This window comes from Ambystoma mexicanum, chromosome 9 (assembly GCF_040938575.1).
Source record: "Ambystoma mexicanum isolate Mex_15411 chromosome 9, UKY_AmexF1_1, whole genome shotgun sequence".
NCBI classification, from domain to species: Eukaryota; Metazoa; Chordata; class Amphibia; order Caudata; family Ambystomatidae; genus Ambystoma; species Ambystoma mexicanum.
This window is the reverse complement of record NC_090931.1, coordinates 1,025,346,236-1,025,363,720: the sequence shown is the minus strand read 5'-3', so window position 1 is coordinate 1,025,363,720 and position 17,485 is coordinate 1,025,346,236. Positions and strand designations below refer to the sequence as shown.

Genomic DNA, 17,485 nt, shown 5'->3' with positions numbered 1-17,485 from the left:
CAGTGTTTATTCCTGCTGCGCTGATTGCTAAGTTTTATCTCTGCTAGCACCTCATCCTGTTGCCCAATACACTAGTACCCTCACTAGTGTGCCGCTCACTTGACTACCGGCCACTTTACCCAGATTCCACGCTAACCTGTGCCTCCCTACCCGCACAGCAAGCCCTGTAATCCCTACGGCACTCACCTATTCCCCCTACTCTTAGGCTCTACCTCACGCACACCAGAACTCATCATCACATTATCCACTTTAGGCTGTACACTGCTCTTCCACTCAGCCGCCCAGGCGCCACCCTCATGCCTACACACCCGCCTGCCCTCAGGCATACAACATCACACACAATGGCGATCACTGCATACAAAACTCTCTACAACTTCCCACCCACACCATTCCTCCCCTCGCTCCTCACTAAAACAGCACCCCCCCAATGTCCAGAAGATCACCAAAACACCTCCCAATAAACTCCCCTTGACACACATCAACCTTCCTGCTAACCATCAGAATGCCACGACTTCCACCACACGCCCAAGACCTCTCAACGGTAGAAACAAACTACTTAGGCTTCGCACACCTAAAGCACCAACCACCAAGTTACCACACCACCCTGCCACCTCCACTATGACCATGACTCTACCAATGACTACCAAAACACCATCTCCATCCAAACAGTCCCTCAAGTCACTAGCTAACACACAGACCACCCCGCCACCTCCGACGACCAAGCCTCCTCATCCACACAATCAGCATATCAACTGCACCAATGCTATGAACACAGCGCCACCCCTGACCATAAAGCCAACACTCACACCCAAATAGAGCATCAAACTTAACATTTCTGCTTAAACCATTACAGCAACTACCACCACCCTCCCACCAACATCAAAATGCCTAGTCTAGAAGGTCCCACACACCTACAATGTGCACTGATCAATGTAAGATCCCTACCAGCACATGCCACAAAAATCTTTGACCTTATCAGCAACCTGGATTTAGACTTTCTGGCCATTACCGAGTCCTAGCTCCATGAAGCCACGGGACCCGCCCTCTCCCTAGCACTCCCTCCAGGGCACTCAATCTTCAGACAAGATAGAGTCCAAACGAAAGGAGGAGGAGTTGCTTACATAGTAAAAGACTGTCTGGAAATAAGACAATCCACATCTCATCTTGGGGAAAACAATGACTCCCTCACAGTTAAGATTGCCACTTCACCTGATACTACCCTCAGCATCTACCTAGTATATCGCCCTCCTGGCCCCATAGCTGACTTCCATGACAAGGTTTTGCACCTTCTAAGCGAAAATCTCAAAACATCTTCTAAAACACTCCTCATAGGTGACCTCAATCTGGGACTCAATGACTCAAAGACAGGTCAGAAAAGCCCTAGCGCAGACCCTTACTGAGCTCGGACTCCACCAAAAGAATCTTAAACCGACACACTGCAAAGGGCGCACTCTTGATTGGGTTGTAGACCACAACTGTGAAGTAGATACTAGCTCTATTACTCCCATCCAATTGTTGGACCATCATCTCATCCACTTCTTCATCCCCACCTGCTCCACCACATCCAAACATCCTAACCCCATCCCCCCTGCACTAGCCAGAAGTGCACAGAATCTCACCAAGGAAAAGATCCTCCCGTATCTAGACATACCTACACTTCATCTCCCCACCTCCTCAGACCCATCAGTACTGGCTGAAACATACAATTGCATAATGGAAACGGCTATAGATGCCATAGCAGCACTTCAAAACAAAAAAGCCAGAAAAAAAACAAACACAACAACACCTGGTTCACTGCTGAACTTAAGGAACTCTGTACTATAAAGCGGAAGGCACTGAGTAAATGGCAAGGCTCTCCAGGTCAAGCCACACTCTCTGCTTAAAAATCCACAGCTGCAAGCTACAGAAAAGCCATAGTTAAAGTCAAATCCTCTTCCTACAACAACAGAATCACCAACGCTACGTCCGCATCCAAAGAACTCTTTGCCATTTTCAAGGAACTTTCTACCCCAGCCACCAAATCACAAGAGATCATTAAAGATAAAGCATGGTGCACCAGTGTGCAAGCAGCCTTAATAAATACAATTGAACGCCTTCAAGAAAAGATTAGCGAACATCACAAAAATCTCTCCAAACACCTCAACCCAGCCCCTCACTCTGACAATAAGACTAGCAAACCCAAAATAAAACCATTCTCATTTAGAGTAGTCACTATACCTGAAGTAATAGATATAGTCAACAAAATCAAACCCTCTAAATGCAAAGGGGACGCGGCCAAACTAGTCAAAGACTGCACCGAAGCCCTAGCTCCATTTCTCAAAACCTTTATCAATGCCTCCTTTAACTCCAGCACTGTCCCCGACAGCTAAAAAGAAGCATGGGTACGCCCACTTTTGAAGAAAGCCACGCTACACCCAGAATCAGCCAATAACTACAGGCCCATTACCACTGTACCGTTTCTGCTCAAAATTCTGGACAAGGTGGACTATACCCAAATCCAGAAATTTCTGGAAGAGAATAACATTCTTGGGAAAAGGCAATCTGGTTACCGTCCTGGTTATGGGACAGACTCGGCTCTAATAGACCTACAAATACAACTCAGAGGGATATTATGGACAAAGGCAAACCAGAACTCCTCCTCAATTTATCTGCTGCCTTCAATCTTGTTAACCATGACATTTTCGGCATGCACTTCTCTCCACAAGCTGCAGCTTGGATCACCTCTTTCCACAGCGGAAGACTCATGAGAGTATTTTCTGATACTGCATGTGCTCCACCTACCACCATACATAGTGGAGTTCCTCAAGGCTCCTGCACTGCACCCACCCTTTACACCATCTTCACCCTTCCACTGCTCAATGACCTCGATCGTCGTGCCATAGCTTACACCAACTATGCTGATGACCCGCAAGTCTTAATCCCTCTCACTGGCATCTATGATCTATGATCAGGATGCTGCAGCCCTTAAGAACATATACACTGCCATCCAAACCTGGATGGCTGCCAATGGACTCTGCCTCAATGGGGATAAGACAGAGATCCTAGTGGTTGGAACAAAAGAAACACTCAACAAACTCTCACCACAATACAACACCTTTATCGTAGACAACACCAACATCAAAGTATCCTCAGCAGTAAAAACACTAGGGGTGTAAATCGACTACACCCTCTCCATGACCTGTCAGGTCAATGCCATAGCCTCCTCCGCAGCACTCACCCCTAACATTATTAACGCAGTCAATCCTTTCCTATCTACCCAACACTGTCTCTCCATTTCCAGAGCTACAGTTGGCACTAGACTTGACTGTTGCAACACACTATTCCTCAGCACATCTGCAAAAAACATCCATAAGCTACAAGTAACGCAAAATAATGCCCTGATAGCTACCTTGAGCATTCCCAAAAGGGAACACATATCACAAGCAAGAAAAGAAGCCCATTGGCTACCTGTCAAAGAGCGTATTCTCTTTAAAACTTTGGCAATCACACACAAGTGCCTCGCCCTCAACGCTCCACCATACCTCTCTGAAAGAATGACCCCATGCACAACATCTAGACCCATGAGGACGCATCTCACTAATTAGATCTTCATTTCCTCTTTCAAAAGGGCCACAGCAGGAGATGCCAGCTTCCAACACCTTGCACCCCAGAACTGGAACGCCCTCCCCACTGCACTCAGAAATGAAAAATCATACACTGTATTTTGTAAAATGTTAAAAACAAATCTGTTCAACTAACCTGTACAAGCCCAATAGCATGCCTGACTACCCATTAAGTCAAGGTTCCACTGTAACCAAGGAACCCCTTGTCTGTATTCCGAAATGCTAACTACATGCCTTATATCATTTAACTGCAATCTATAAGCCTTCTGTAACAAGCGCCACAACCCCCCAGGGCTGCTGTGCACTAAATAAATGCAAATAAATAAATACAAAATAAAATAAAAAAGCAGCAGATGGGATGATTAGCAGGGAAGGGAAACAGGGAAAGAGGAGGAGAAAAGCAGAGTTTTGAAAGGTTTCCGGAACTTAAGAAGGCCTGGCTTAAGTCTGAGAGGAGCAGGGAAGCTGTTCCAAAGAGGGACACCAGCCGAGGAGATAGACCTGCTCCCCACTCTCTTCTTGGAGACACGTTTAACAAGCAGAGAGGTGGAGTTAGAATAGCTGAGGGCTCAAGCAGGGAGGTATTTAGGGAGGGACAGTTGGAGCTAGCGTGGATGATGCAGAGGGTCTTGGATTTGATCTTTTTTGCCACCACGAACCAGTGGAATGATTTTAGGACCAGAGAGATACAGACCCTGGGTTTGAGGCCAAGGATACGTCTTGCATCCTTATTCTGGATTAGCTGAAGAGGGCATAGAGAGAAAAGGGGGAGATTGAGGAAGAGGCCGTTGCAGTAGTCCAGCCTATAGAGGACCAGACCTCTGGAGATGTTGAGCTTCTGGAGAAAGGTGAGGAAAGGGAGAATGCCTCTAAGGCAGTTTTCCATAGCAAATGAAGTCGCAGATGCAGAAGTGAAGCAAGCAGCCTATTTGTTCGAATTTGACACCCCCATAACAAACGCATGCCAGCACTTAAAATGATATTACGAGAGGAGTACAGTTCATTGTTCATTACGATATGATATGATATGATATGATATGGTATTTGTAACGCGCCTATACACAAGTGTTTCAAGGCGCGACGAGGCGGGGGGGGGGAAACAAGGGAAAGACAGACAAACGATCCTACTAGGCCAGGTGTCATTCAGATCGCGCAAGTGCCGAGGTAAGGGGAAAAAGGAGAAAGTGCAAGGGGAGGAGGTGGGGGGGAAAGTGCAGTACAAGGTAAGTAGCGTAAAATAAATAATGAATAAAAAGGGCCAGCTGGTGGCAAGTGCGAGGTAAGTGCATAGCAAGTGCTGGGAAGGGGGCTGTAGGGATACAGTGACAGTCCCACGGTGCAGGGGGGGCCAAGGGAGGCAGTGCAGGTGGAGAGTGGCTGGGCCCTGGACCGAGGTCGCTGAGAGTGGCCCAGATGCAGGTTAAGTGCAGAATTCAGTGGGGAGTTAAGCAGGTTTAGCAGGGGAGAGGGAGAGAGAAGGCAGAAGCGAAGAGGAAGGTTTTGAGGTGCTTCCGGAACCGGAGATGGTTCTCCTCAAGTTTCAGGGAGGCAGGAAGGCTGTTCCAGAGGGAGGCCCCTGCTGCGGAGAGAGATCTACCCCCAGCTCGTTGCTTCGAGAAGCGGCTGACCATGAGGGAGTTGGAGACGGATGAGCGAAGTGCTCGTGAAGGAAGATATTTAGGAAGAGAGAGTTGAAGGTATTTAGGCCCCAGGCCCCAGAAGGCCTTGTGGACAATGCAAAGGGTTTTGAACTTAATCCTCGCAGCCACTGGGAGCCAGTGAAGAGATTTCAGTCCAGGAGAGATACGGTCCCTGGGCTTGAGGCCAAGGACAAGTCTCGCAGTTCTGTTCTGGATAAGTTGCAGAGGGCGGAGAGTGGAGGCAGGCAGATTTAGATAGAGGCTGTTACAGTAGTCCAGCCTTGAGAGAACCAGGGCTCGGGAGACAGTGAGCTTCTGGGGGAAGGAGAGGAAGGGAAGAATACCTCTGAGGAGGTGCAGTTGGTAGTGAGACTTCTTAGAGACGTCAGATATATGAGGAGAGAAGGAGAGTGTGGAGTCGAAGATGACCCCGAGGTTTTTAGCCTTGCAGGTAGGGGCAGGAGGGGGGCCAAGGGAGGCCGGCCAGAGAGCTGAAGGGAAGGAGGGAGTGGGTGTGCCGATGAGTAGAATCTCAGTCTTACTGGCGTTAAGGCAGAGGTCATTGGCGGCACACCATTCCTTGATAGCAGACAGACAGTCGGAGATGAGGGAAGGAGAGGAGGAGGCCGAGGGTAGCCTGAAAATGAGCTGGGTATCGTCCGCATAGCACTGGAAGTAGGGGCAGAGAGCGGCGATGCGGTGGGCAAGGAGTGCCAGATACTGGTTGAAAAGCCAGGGAGAGAGGTTGGATCCCTGGGGGACACCACAGGTGGAGAAAAAGATGTCAGAGAGGAAGGAGCCCATTTGGACCTGGGAGGGTCGACCGGAAAGGAAGGAGGTCAGCCATGCCAGAGCCTGACCAGTGATACCCAGGTTATCACGGAGGCGGTTTAGCAGGATGGCATGGTTGGAGATGGTTGGAGATAATAGAACTGCAGAGGCGGGCACTAACAGAAGAAAAGGAGCTATGGATAAGGAGGGGGTGTTCAATAACCCCCACAGATGCAATTTGACGACAGGAGAGCACTGGAAAACCAGTAATGCCCCGAACATTATTGCAAGTAGTGCTCACACAGTTACACTGCCCGACTCATCTCAGCAAAGAAGTTCTTAAGGCAAAGGTAACAGAAGACTGGTTCTACCCCAACCTGGCAGAGCATGTTGCTGCCTTTATGAACAATTGCCTTATATGTCAACAGTTGGCAGCGGGACACATGTTATGTGTAGTGAGAGGAGCAATACAGTTCATTGGCCATTACCAGATAATAGAACTGCAGGGGCGGGCACTAACAGAAGAAAAGGAGCTATGGATAAGGAGGGGGGTGTTCAATATCTCCCACAGATGCGATGTGGTGACAGGAGAGCACTGGAAAGCCAGTGATGCCCCAAGGATTATTGCAAGTAGTGCTCATACAGTTATACCCGGCTCATCTCAGCAAAGAAGTTCTTGCAGCAAATGTAGCGGAAGACTGGTTCTGCCCCCAACCTGGCAGAGCATGTTGCTGCCTTTATGAATAACAGTTCTCAGCGGGACACTTGTTATGTGTAGTGAGAGGAGCAAAACTGCACCCTAATGGGCTCTTCCAACATCTCCATATAGACTACGTAGACATGATTCAAGTTTGTAACCACTACAGGTACATGCTTGTAGTTGTGTGCCCATTTTCTCGCTGGATCGAAGCTGGTCCATGATCACACCCCAATGCCCTCTGTGCAGCGGAATTCCTCAGTGGGGTTTTCCCATGATGGGGTGTGTGTGAGGTCCTACAATCCAATAATTTGCCTCACTTTGTAAATGAAGTGTTTGAGCACATCACAGCCCTGCTGGGAACTAGGCACAAGTTTTCTTGTGCTTTTCACCTGCAAGCGATTGGGATTTGTGAACGCCTCAAATGCTTGCTCAAATATAAAATTGCCAAAATAAAACAACACTGAAAAGGGATGACTCCATTGCCTACCCATTGCATTATTCACATTGACAGGATGATGCATGTGTCTACCACTTGCTCCTCCCACTACAACGTTGATGGATGCCCAAAGTGTTTCTACTGTTCTCTCTAATAAAATGTACGGATATCTCGCTTTGATGATGGCTAGTGCTACTTTTATGTCTCAACAGCTGGACTTGAGGCTGGAGAGTTTGAAGAAGAAGGATGAAGATGACACACGAGTAGAGTCACATGACCTCTTTAAAGCACCTCTTTTGTTTCCTGGAGATCATGTTTTGCTGAAGAACTTCACTAGAGTGTGGCACAAGCCTCACTTTCAGGGTCCCTATACTGTAGAGCAAGCAACTGACAAAGCAGTACAATTGGTAGGGAAAAAGGCATGATGATACATTGGAGATTTCAAGCCCTGAAGAGGTGAGATCACCCCTGGCCCAATTTATAGACAATACACCACAAGAGCAAGAAAAAGAAGAAGAAACACAGCGGTAGATCCAGACACGGTCAAGAACCAGAGCTAGACAAGAGCATATTGAAAGTGAGACTAGGCATGCTGTCTTTTCTTCCATTAGGTGGCTACTGCAAATACTCAAACTGACTTTCGATGAGTAATTTCACATGTGCACGAACACTAGACAGCACTTTATGAATTCATAGTAGCCTCAGAAAAAAAGATAGCACCAAAAGTATGTGTCTGTGCTTTATTTCTCTATGTTGCTCACACATATCCAATACTGACAAGATGCAACATGCCCATTATTACTTTGTTTGGTAACCCAAAAGTCCAATTTATTGTTGAGCAACTGTTTATTGCTGCATTACCATAGTATTACAACAGAAGAGCCCGATTATCCCAACAAATATAATGGTGAACATTAAGAGTTTTGGTAAGCGTTTGTGCCACATTTATTAACAGAGCCAGGAGCACAAAACTCTACAAGACATGGAAGCTACAGCCAACGGAATTGTGTTGACATTTTTTACATTCTGCTGTCTCTACCTCTTTACCCTCTTCGCATTGCAAAAGGTTGTATTGTTACATATGCACACTGATGTATATGTTAACACAACCCCAAGTCCTGTCAAAACTGAAGCCTTATATGAGCTGGTCACCAGCAGTGCCCGAGAAGCAAAAAGACTCGAAGCACAGACATGACTTTTGAGCATGTAAATGCCTATCTAGTTCATTCAGCTCACATGTCTAACAATGTGTGGCATCAACATATGATCAAGGTGGGGAGATAAGCCACGAGGGAGAGCTGCTATGTGTGTTTCTCATCTCCTATGCCATTACTGCTTCCAGAACATTCATAGCCACATACATTTCAACAATCAGAGTACAATGCATTATGCGCTTAGCGCTCTGCACCACAAGAGGCCGATTTCAGGGAAGATGGGCCACACTGCGATGGATGCCACAGAAGGCGTTCCCATATGAAGACAGCTACATAAAGACTCAAGCAATGATAGATGACTATTGGAGTTCGGACAAAACAATAGAATACATTTTGGATGGCCCAAACAAAGGAGAAGCAAGTATAGTGACACAAAGGGAGTTGCAATGTACAAAGTCAGGGAAAAATGAGACAGGAGGGCTGCCAGGATGCTGGGAGAGACCTCAACTGCTGGTGTATGGACACGTTTTCACAGGAGAAGGATAGAAGAAAGGGATGGTGGGGTGCAAAGCACATGCACTCCTGACAGTTCCAGTAGAAGTGGTACAAAAAGAAAATTATGACTGCCTCAAGGAACGGGCGACAAGCGCCAAGCTGCTCACATAAGTGGAAAATGAAGCAGGTCCTACGTCAATCATCCCACTCGAGAATGCTTCCCTGTGTTTCCAGGATGATTGACCAATGAAAGTAGGAGTGAACAAAGGATGCAAACAAACATCGAAGATACCGGGTATGAAGGTCGGTACTGCAGTGATGATGGATCGCTAATGGGCCTGTGGGTCCAAGGCGTACATGCAACTACCACCAAACTGGGGAGGAATATGCTCTCTAGTGCAGCAGACCACACCAGCATTAGTGGTGGTGCGAAAGGATACACAAGTAGATGGGTTGTCCAAAATGGAGGCACACCAAAGGAAGAAAAGATCTGTGGAGCTCACAAGAGTGAAAAGAGGAAACAATATCTCATCCAAAATGGAAGAAGCAATCAATGCAATACCAGCAGAGCACAGACTGTTCAGCAGAACTGAAGTGTTCTTTGCATCAGTTGTTTCAGGTATCCAGGCCAACTCAAATATCAAATGGGTCCAAATCACCAGATGGGAACCGTTGCAGACAATACATTTGTCAGTCAAAGGGTTCAATGCGATCAAAGAAGAACTGAGAGCTTTCCGACTGATGACGCTACAGAACAAATATTTTTTGGATATCCTCACAGCCATTGAAGGAGGTGTGTGCACAAAGATAGGACCATCTTGCTGCATGTACATACCCTCCCATAATGAAGAGAATGGAATACCAACAGAAGCAATAATGTAATTATCAGACCTACATGCCAAGATGGAGACAATAACAAACCCAGTAGGAGAAGATGAAGATTGGCTGAAATATATCTTTTCCTGGATACCACCACGCATGGCTAATGGACTGTAGGTAATAATAGCTGTTTTAGAACTAGTATTGCCAGCATTGTGTGTAATTAGAGTAGCTATAGCACAGTGCAAGAAGACCACCAAGAAGAGAATATGGATGAAAATCGTATTGGATGTAGAGACAAAAGCAGACGGAGAGACACAGACTTTCAACGTGTTACAGTCACACCTGAAGCAATGTCCACTCTTTCCTCCAGGCACAAGTTTCTCATTTTCCTCAGATCCATGCAACTACATGGGAAGATTGATTTGCTGCAAAGCTGACAGAGACTGCTGTTATATGACCTGGAGCTTAGATGAACAAGTGAAGTATCACAGTCACTTGGGAGGAGTGGCAAAAGTATGGGTCCCAAAGTCACACATGAACAGAGAGAACCGTCAAGGAAGTGTGGTCAATTTATCGACCATAGGGGGGATTGAAGATGGAGACAAAAATGTGGCCCTTGTTGCACCTATCCCACTCTCATTGCAGTGGCAGAGAAATGAAAGGTGTACATCATTCTTGGGTCCCTCATACTCATCGTCGATGTATCTCAGGTGTGAGAAATGCTATTCACTGAGACAGCAATTTAGAACCTATCCTGATGATGTCACTGAAGATATAACGGTAGACAGAGGTGAGTGTCCAAATATTCATGGGTGGAAATGCATAAGCACAACGCCAAGTCTCCCAGTGGCTCAACATAGATATTAAGCAATATGGGAAAACAGGAATAAACCAGGAGGAGCACCACATGGCATGGAAAGGAAGCAAGGATGTAGCACCTGGAGGTATCAATCTGGATGAATTGAGTATGCCCAGATAGGAAAAATTCAAACCATTCCATGAAATGACAACCCAAAGCCATACTGGTTGCCAAGGTGGAAAGCAGCATCCCATGATCAACGATATCAAAGGCAGCTGAAAGCTTGAGAAGCACAAGCAAGCATGCTTCACCCCCATTTGGAATGCTACATCTTGAACAGAACCAATATTGTTAACGATGGAGCAGTGAGTGAGTAGAACAGTGCTTTTGTAGTTGTTAGTCTACATATTATTCAAAGCACTTACCGGAGAGTCAACGTTATAAGATGATAAAGGGTCCAGGTTCATTTTTTTTAGCAGGGGGATAACCTGATCAAATTGCCAGATCTCAGGGAGGGTCCCTGAGTCAAGGAAGTGCTAATCAGAGAAAGCCACAAATGAGAGATGGCAACTGGAACTGCTTTAATCAGAGGCGCACAAATGAGCAATCTTCCTAACTTGTCGGTTTCTTAGAAGGCAAAATAAAGCAACATTCCAAAGGAATGCATTGTCATTGTGTTTTGTTCATTCGTATTGCAACATAATCATGTGTTAAAATTAGGAACATTTAATTTAGCAGCTTTGAGTCACTGGTAGCACAATTACTGCCTAACATGCACATTTACCATGCATTGCACATCGTGGGAGAAAATACGTCTTTTGCATCAATGTATGTTGTAACATTTTAAGTATGAACAATAAAAACATGCAATATAATATGGAACAAATACTTACTATAGTCTTGAACATATTCATTCCAGTCAAAAAAGGTTTCTGATCTATTGTAATAGGTCCCATTGGGGCCTGCAGAACTATTAAAGTAGGAGGTAATGTTTAGTTCATAAGTGGAATTGTCTGGCGGCCACTGAAGACACTTGTGCCTCAAGTTGCCCATGAAGAGCTGCAACCCTATTAGTGCAAATACACTAAGACAAAAGACAGTCAGAATCATGACATCTGAGAGCTTTTTCACTGATTGAATCAAGGCTCCCACGATAGTCTTCAGGCCTGAAAAAAAGAAGAGGCTCTTGTTTGTTAACATGTATAACTCCAAACGGGAAAATAAAATATGAATTGTCAATGATAAATGGAAAATATCCCATGCAGAAGCCCAAATAAATTGTGTTAATGTTTGCAAAACAGTAACATTAAATGAATTGCTGTCATACAACAGTGACTTGCAAAAATGAGTGAAGAGCTGAAACTGCTTAAATATGGTGTGTATGAAAATGGATGACACACATCCTACAGATGCTTGTTTTTTTATGGTAAAACAAGTTATTTCATTGTGCATGCAAAATATGATATCCACATAAAGAAAAGTAAACAATATATATATATAGATATACACATAATTTACATTTTGCCATTAACTTTACCCAGACTTTTATGAGTGATTTTCCTTTTATAACATACCTTATTGGCAATAAAATACTGTGATATATCAAAGAAAAGTCAACAATACAGTATGTTATAAAATTGTAACTGGTTCAGAGATGGAAAACACCTAAGAGCCAGTTAACACATGCAACATCCATGCTCTCAGTTTGAGTGTAGTACTAATTGTTATTAGTGAATTAATGTTAGAGTCGGTGCTATCTTGTATTGTAACTGTATGTAGTAACGTCTAACACAACAAGGTGTTGGTGAAATTCAGACTAGTAGGTACACCTTATAATTACCGAATTTTAATGGATGTGTAAAAAAATAAAAATAAAAATCTTGATGTCATAAGATGCAAATCACACAGGCTGGATTTTGCAATGTCCCATGCAAGAATATGTTAAACTCCAAGGCTGATTTTGAAAAGAAAATCAAGGCTATAGAATGTTAAAAAAGCATGGAATCATACTGCAGGCCAAATTGTGTCACTTGATTCCTGCTTTTTTGCAGCATGAGCAGCAAGCAACATGGCTTATTATGCTAAAAAGAAGCATTCTCAAATTTGATGAAGCAAAAGTCAGCCTGAGTGTTTAACCTAGCTCTCACCTGGAATGACTGATATTGTTTTCAATGCTCGGAGAACCCTGAACGTTCTCAACGCTGAGACATTGCCCAAGTCCACAAACTCTGTCACATATCTGTAATAGGGGAGTTCACACACAAACACAATGACAGGACACAAAGAAACATTTGGATGTACACAAGGACCTAACATTTTACACCAATCGCTACATACTTCTTACCTGGAATTACAGAAATAGTTTTCAAAGCTCTTAATACTCTGAAAGTTCGAAGAGCTGAAACATTGCCTAGGTTTACAAATTCTGTTACATACCTGTAGAATTAAATCACAATTATTCAGAATTCTAGAAAAGTCTACTTTAAGTTGAGTTAATATTGTAATATGACCTTTTTCTGTGATACTTACAGACGACTCAGTAGGCTAAAATTAGATGTACTTGATTACTGGTGCTTGCTAACATTATGTGCAAGTGTTAGATCAAGGCCACACCTATGTAAGGCGGATGGGTATTGACTGTAGGTGTTCTTATATGAACCACATTTAAAGTTGAGAACACATTACAGTGGCTAAGGTCCATGCCTCATGGTACAACATATAATTAGAATAAATTACAACCATGGTAATATACTACTATACTTTTGCACATCTTCAAGAAGATGAATGTGAACCATTACTTAATTGTATAATTTTAAAAGAAACTCTGACATGTCTATGTTTCTGCACAGATTAATTACCTGCAACAATACATGTATTCTATTGGCCATCTACTTGCCTATGAGTCACCCAACATTTTTTTCCCTTCAAATGAGGCTTAACAAGTCAGCAGGCTTGTTCAGTAGTGAACGCTGACAGATATGTAGCTGGCTATCAGATAGGGAGTTCAGCATACGGGCTGCATTCTATCAAGTACATTTTAAGACATCTACTATGATACCCCCCTTCCTTCAGTATCCCCTGCTTCATGGACACCTCAATACAATACACATGCATACCTACAATCCCTAAATACTGATCTACATCTACTGTCCTTCATATCATTGTTTTAATAGCATCAATATATTATAAAACTTTTGATCATGCGTTCATGAGAATACAACAGTAGAGGGACATGAAATTAGCTTTCCCCATCGATGAGGATAACAGACAATATACAGTAACACCCATGTTATTAGTTTTAAAATTGCCATAGCATATTTGTATTTCAGAAACCAACTCCAATACAACCTGACCCAGAAGTCCTGAGATTCGGTTGCTCATGGTAAATACATACTCTTGTACATTAATTTCCAATAAATGATCACCAATGGGAAAACCTTTACCAATTAATAATGATCGGTCTTGAGTCTGAGCGATTGCTACTCCTAGTTGTGATATTTCTGCGCAAACAACGGATGATTGTTACACTTTGCTACAGTACTTCTGCACAGCCAACGATTTGTGTTATCAAAGTCAGACTACTCACTTTTGGCTAAGACTCAGTGCGCTGCACACTAGCATCCCCTCACACAGATAAACGCCAGCAAGATAGCTCTGTGGGTTGAGCACTCACTGCTGCGATCTGTGTGTGGTCTGCAGGTTACAGGTTCGAATCCTGGCAGGCCAATTTAGCCTTTTATCCTTCCGAGGTCAGAAAATAAATACCAACTTTGGTTGGATGATATTCTGTGTAAATGTGTTCTATGTAAAGTGCCCAGGCATAAGTATAAATAACACATAATTATCATGTGATGCTACCATCAAATTCAAAAATAAACCGAAACAACCTGTAAAATATGTGAAACAATGAATCAATGAGGGCATATTGACAACACAAATGTCCTTTAACCTGACAGATCATTATAGGTTGGGTGGTGCTTACCCAATGGCGATCCTTACTTTCAGCATTTTTTTTATTAGTAAGCAAAACCCACCTTTTAATGAAGTTCTATGTTCAAGAAGAATATATGTTTGTACATGTTGACATCCCACATGCAATAGAAAATCAGATTTACTAATAGCACTTCAAAATAAATAAAACGTTGTTCAGCATTTTATTTTTATAATCTGTATAAAGAATTCAACTGCAAATTTGTTTTAAAAAAGGTTTGAAGGGGTGAAGCAAAGAGGAGGTGAGAAAGAAGAGTTTTAAAGAAGGGTTTTGGGAAGGGGAGACTAAAATAACATGGCGGGAGACTACACTGCGCTTAGAATCCCTTTTTTTGTTGGTGAAGACAGAAGTTTGCTATTCATTCGATGCAACGAATTTTGAAAGTGATCCGGGCAGCCAGTCTAAATGGATGATGGCTGAGTGCTAATGCGGATCAATGTGTTGCATGTAGAGTGGTATACTTTAGAGCACACGGAATATTGGGCCCTGCTGCAAGCCATGTGCACTTGGGAAGGGAGGGTAAGAGGCAGGGAGCTAGGCAGCCACCCATGAGCCACAATGCATGTCAGCGAGAGTCGCAGGCCTGAGCCATGCATTCTGAGTGGCCACGGTCAAGTAGGAGATTTGAGTTCTGATGATAAGATGGTTGTAATACTTGGAGAAGCCCATTTTGAAAGTGAAATACATGGTCATTGTAAAATGATAAAGGACACTGATTACGGATTTTCATACTTATTCACCATCATCATTGGTCAAAAGTGTGCTTTGAAAATCATTTGAAAATACTTAATTTTAAAACTCATTGATTGTTCATCAAAAACTGATCAGAATTTAAAGACAACTTTCCGAGAGGGACGTAATGTTTTGTTCAATGAGTAACTACTGAGACAATAACAAATCGTGCTTCTTTTAAGTAACATAAAGGGGTTGATGTACACACGCGTTTTAAAATGGCGCAATCCCATTGAGAAATGTTTTGCAAATCAAGCCCATAGGGTGGTAACATGGGGGCAAAGCAAGAGAGGTTTTCAAGATAAATGTGCCAAGGACTTTAGGTTTCTTGCCCTATGCATTTTAGGACATGGTTGATGTAAAGTTAAGTTGTTGAAAACTTCTTAGTATTTAAATGAAGAAATGACAGTGGTTTTAGGGATTCTCAGAGAAATCATTTGGAAATATGTTGGCAAATGATGCATTTTTAGGAGCGCCTGCCCAAGTAACTGTAATCAACAAACAATAGGATTTAAAGATACATTTACAGAGGGTGGGGGTTTAGTGCTTTGCTATTACGACTCTTTGGTAGAACTAGTGGCAAATCGTCATGCTAGCGCATGGATGAAAAGCACAAGGTAAAACCTCCTGGATCCTTCAAGGAATTATCAAGGGTGCTTGAGTTTGATAGTGCATAATATTTCTCAATCACAGCGAAAGAACCACAAATGTCAGTTCACGGTGGCCCCAAATATAACAAGCATAAACATAGATACATCGGCCCATCACTTACCCTTGCCGCTACCAGATCATATCCCCATTCAAAAGAAGGCCAAAGCCGATAGTGTGAAAGATACAAACACTACAACTCCCCTGTACCAATCAGTTACAGCTACGACTGCCTAACAGCTATCACAATGCACGTTATCAGCTCCCATAAGGTCCCAGTAAACACACCTTTCTAGTTTTCAACATTCACAGGTTTCCCACAGTGCCCACCAAACACACATTGCAAGTTTACAGAATTCCAGCCAAAAACATTGCCATATTTCACTATTCCAAGCAGGCCACAATTCCATTTTCCATAAAAAAAAACAATAAAATCACATAGGCAGTTTCCACAATCCACCAATGATCACACATCGCCCATTCTCCAAAATGTGACGGGAAATACCGTTGCAGATTTCCACAAAGGCACTTTAATGCATACGATGTCCTTTTTACACAATGCTGTTTCTACAAAGCCTCAGCAAAGTTATATTGCTGTTTTCAACATCCTGCAAAAGCCCAGTAAACATTCAATGCCAATGTCCACAATGCCCAGCAAACACACACTGACCTCTTCTTATAATGCCCAGCAAACACACACTGACCTCTTCTTATAATGTTCCAGCAAACACACACAGACCTCTTCTTATAATGCCCAGCAAACACACACAGACCTCTCCTTATAATGCCCAGCAAACACACACTGACCTCTTCTTATAATGTTCCAGCAAACACATACAGACCTCTTCTTATAATGCCCAGCAAAAACACACTGACCTCTTCTTATAATGCCCAGCAAACACACACTGACCTCTTCTTATAATGTTCCAGCAAACACACACAGACTTCTTCTTATAATGCCCAGCAAACACACACTGACCTCTTCTTATAATGTTCCAGCAAACACACACAGACATCTTCTTATAATGCCCAGCAAACACACACTGACCTCTTCTTGTAATGTTCCAGCAAACACACACAGACCTCTTCTTATCATGCGCCAGAAAACACACACTGACCTCTTCTTACAATGCCCAGCAAACACACACTGACCTCTTCTTATAATGTGCCAGCAAACACACACTTACCTCTTCCTTTAATGCGCCAGCAAACACACACTGACCTCTTCTTATAATACCCAGCAAAAACACACTGACCTCTTCTTATAACGCGCCAGCAAACACACACTGACCTCTTCTTATAATGCTCAGCAAACACACACTGACATCTTCTTATAATGCCCAGCAAAAACACACTCTTCTTACAATACCCAGCAAACACACACTTACCTCTTCTTATAATGCGCCAGCAAACACACACTGACCTCTTCTTTTAATGCGCCAGCAAACACACACTGACCTCTTCTAATACCCAGCAAACACACACTGACTTCTTCTTATAATGTGCCAGCAAACACACACTGACCTCTTCTTATAATGCCCAGCAAACACACACTGACATCTTCATATAATACCCAGCAAACACACACTGACCTCTTCTTGTAATGTTCCAGCAAACACACACAGACCTCTTCTTATAATGCGCCAGCAAACACACACTGACATCTTCTTACAATGCCCAGCAAACACACACTGA

The 17,485-nt window shown here is 43.5% G+C and overlaps 1 protein-coding gene across 7 annotated transcripts in view; it reads right to left on the bottom strand.

Annotated features, from left to right (window-relative positions):
* LOC138488904 (sodium channel protein type 2 subunit alpha-like) overlaps positions 1–17,485 on the bottom strand; it is a 1,014,718-nt gene that overhangs the window by 682,110 nt on the left and 315,123 nt on the right. For 4 of the 7 annotated variants that reach the window (XM_069616299.1, XM_069616302.1, XM_069616297.1 and 1 more), the window contains exons 6-7: positions 12,764–12,855; positions 11,313–11,585 (exon numbers count right to left, since the gene is read on the bottom strand). In XM_069616299.1, the coding sequence (XP_069472400.1) occupies positions 11,313–11,585; positions 12,764–12,855 (365 nt within the window). Of the gene's footprint in view, positions 1–11,312; positions 11,586–12,566; positions 12,659–12,763; positions 12,856–17,485 lie in introns of all 7 variants that reach the window. The other 3 variants (XM_069616303.1, XM_069616298.1, XM_069616301.1) reach the window with 1 other exon arrangement.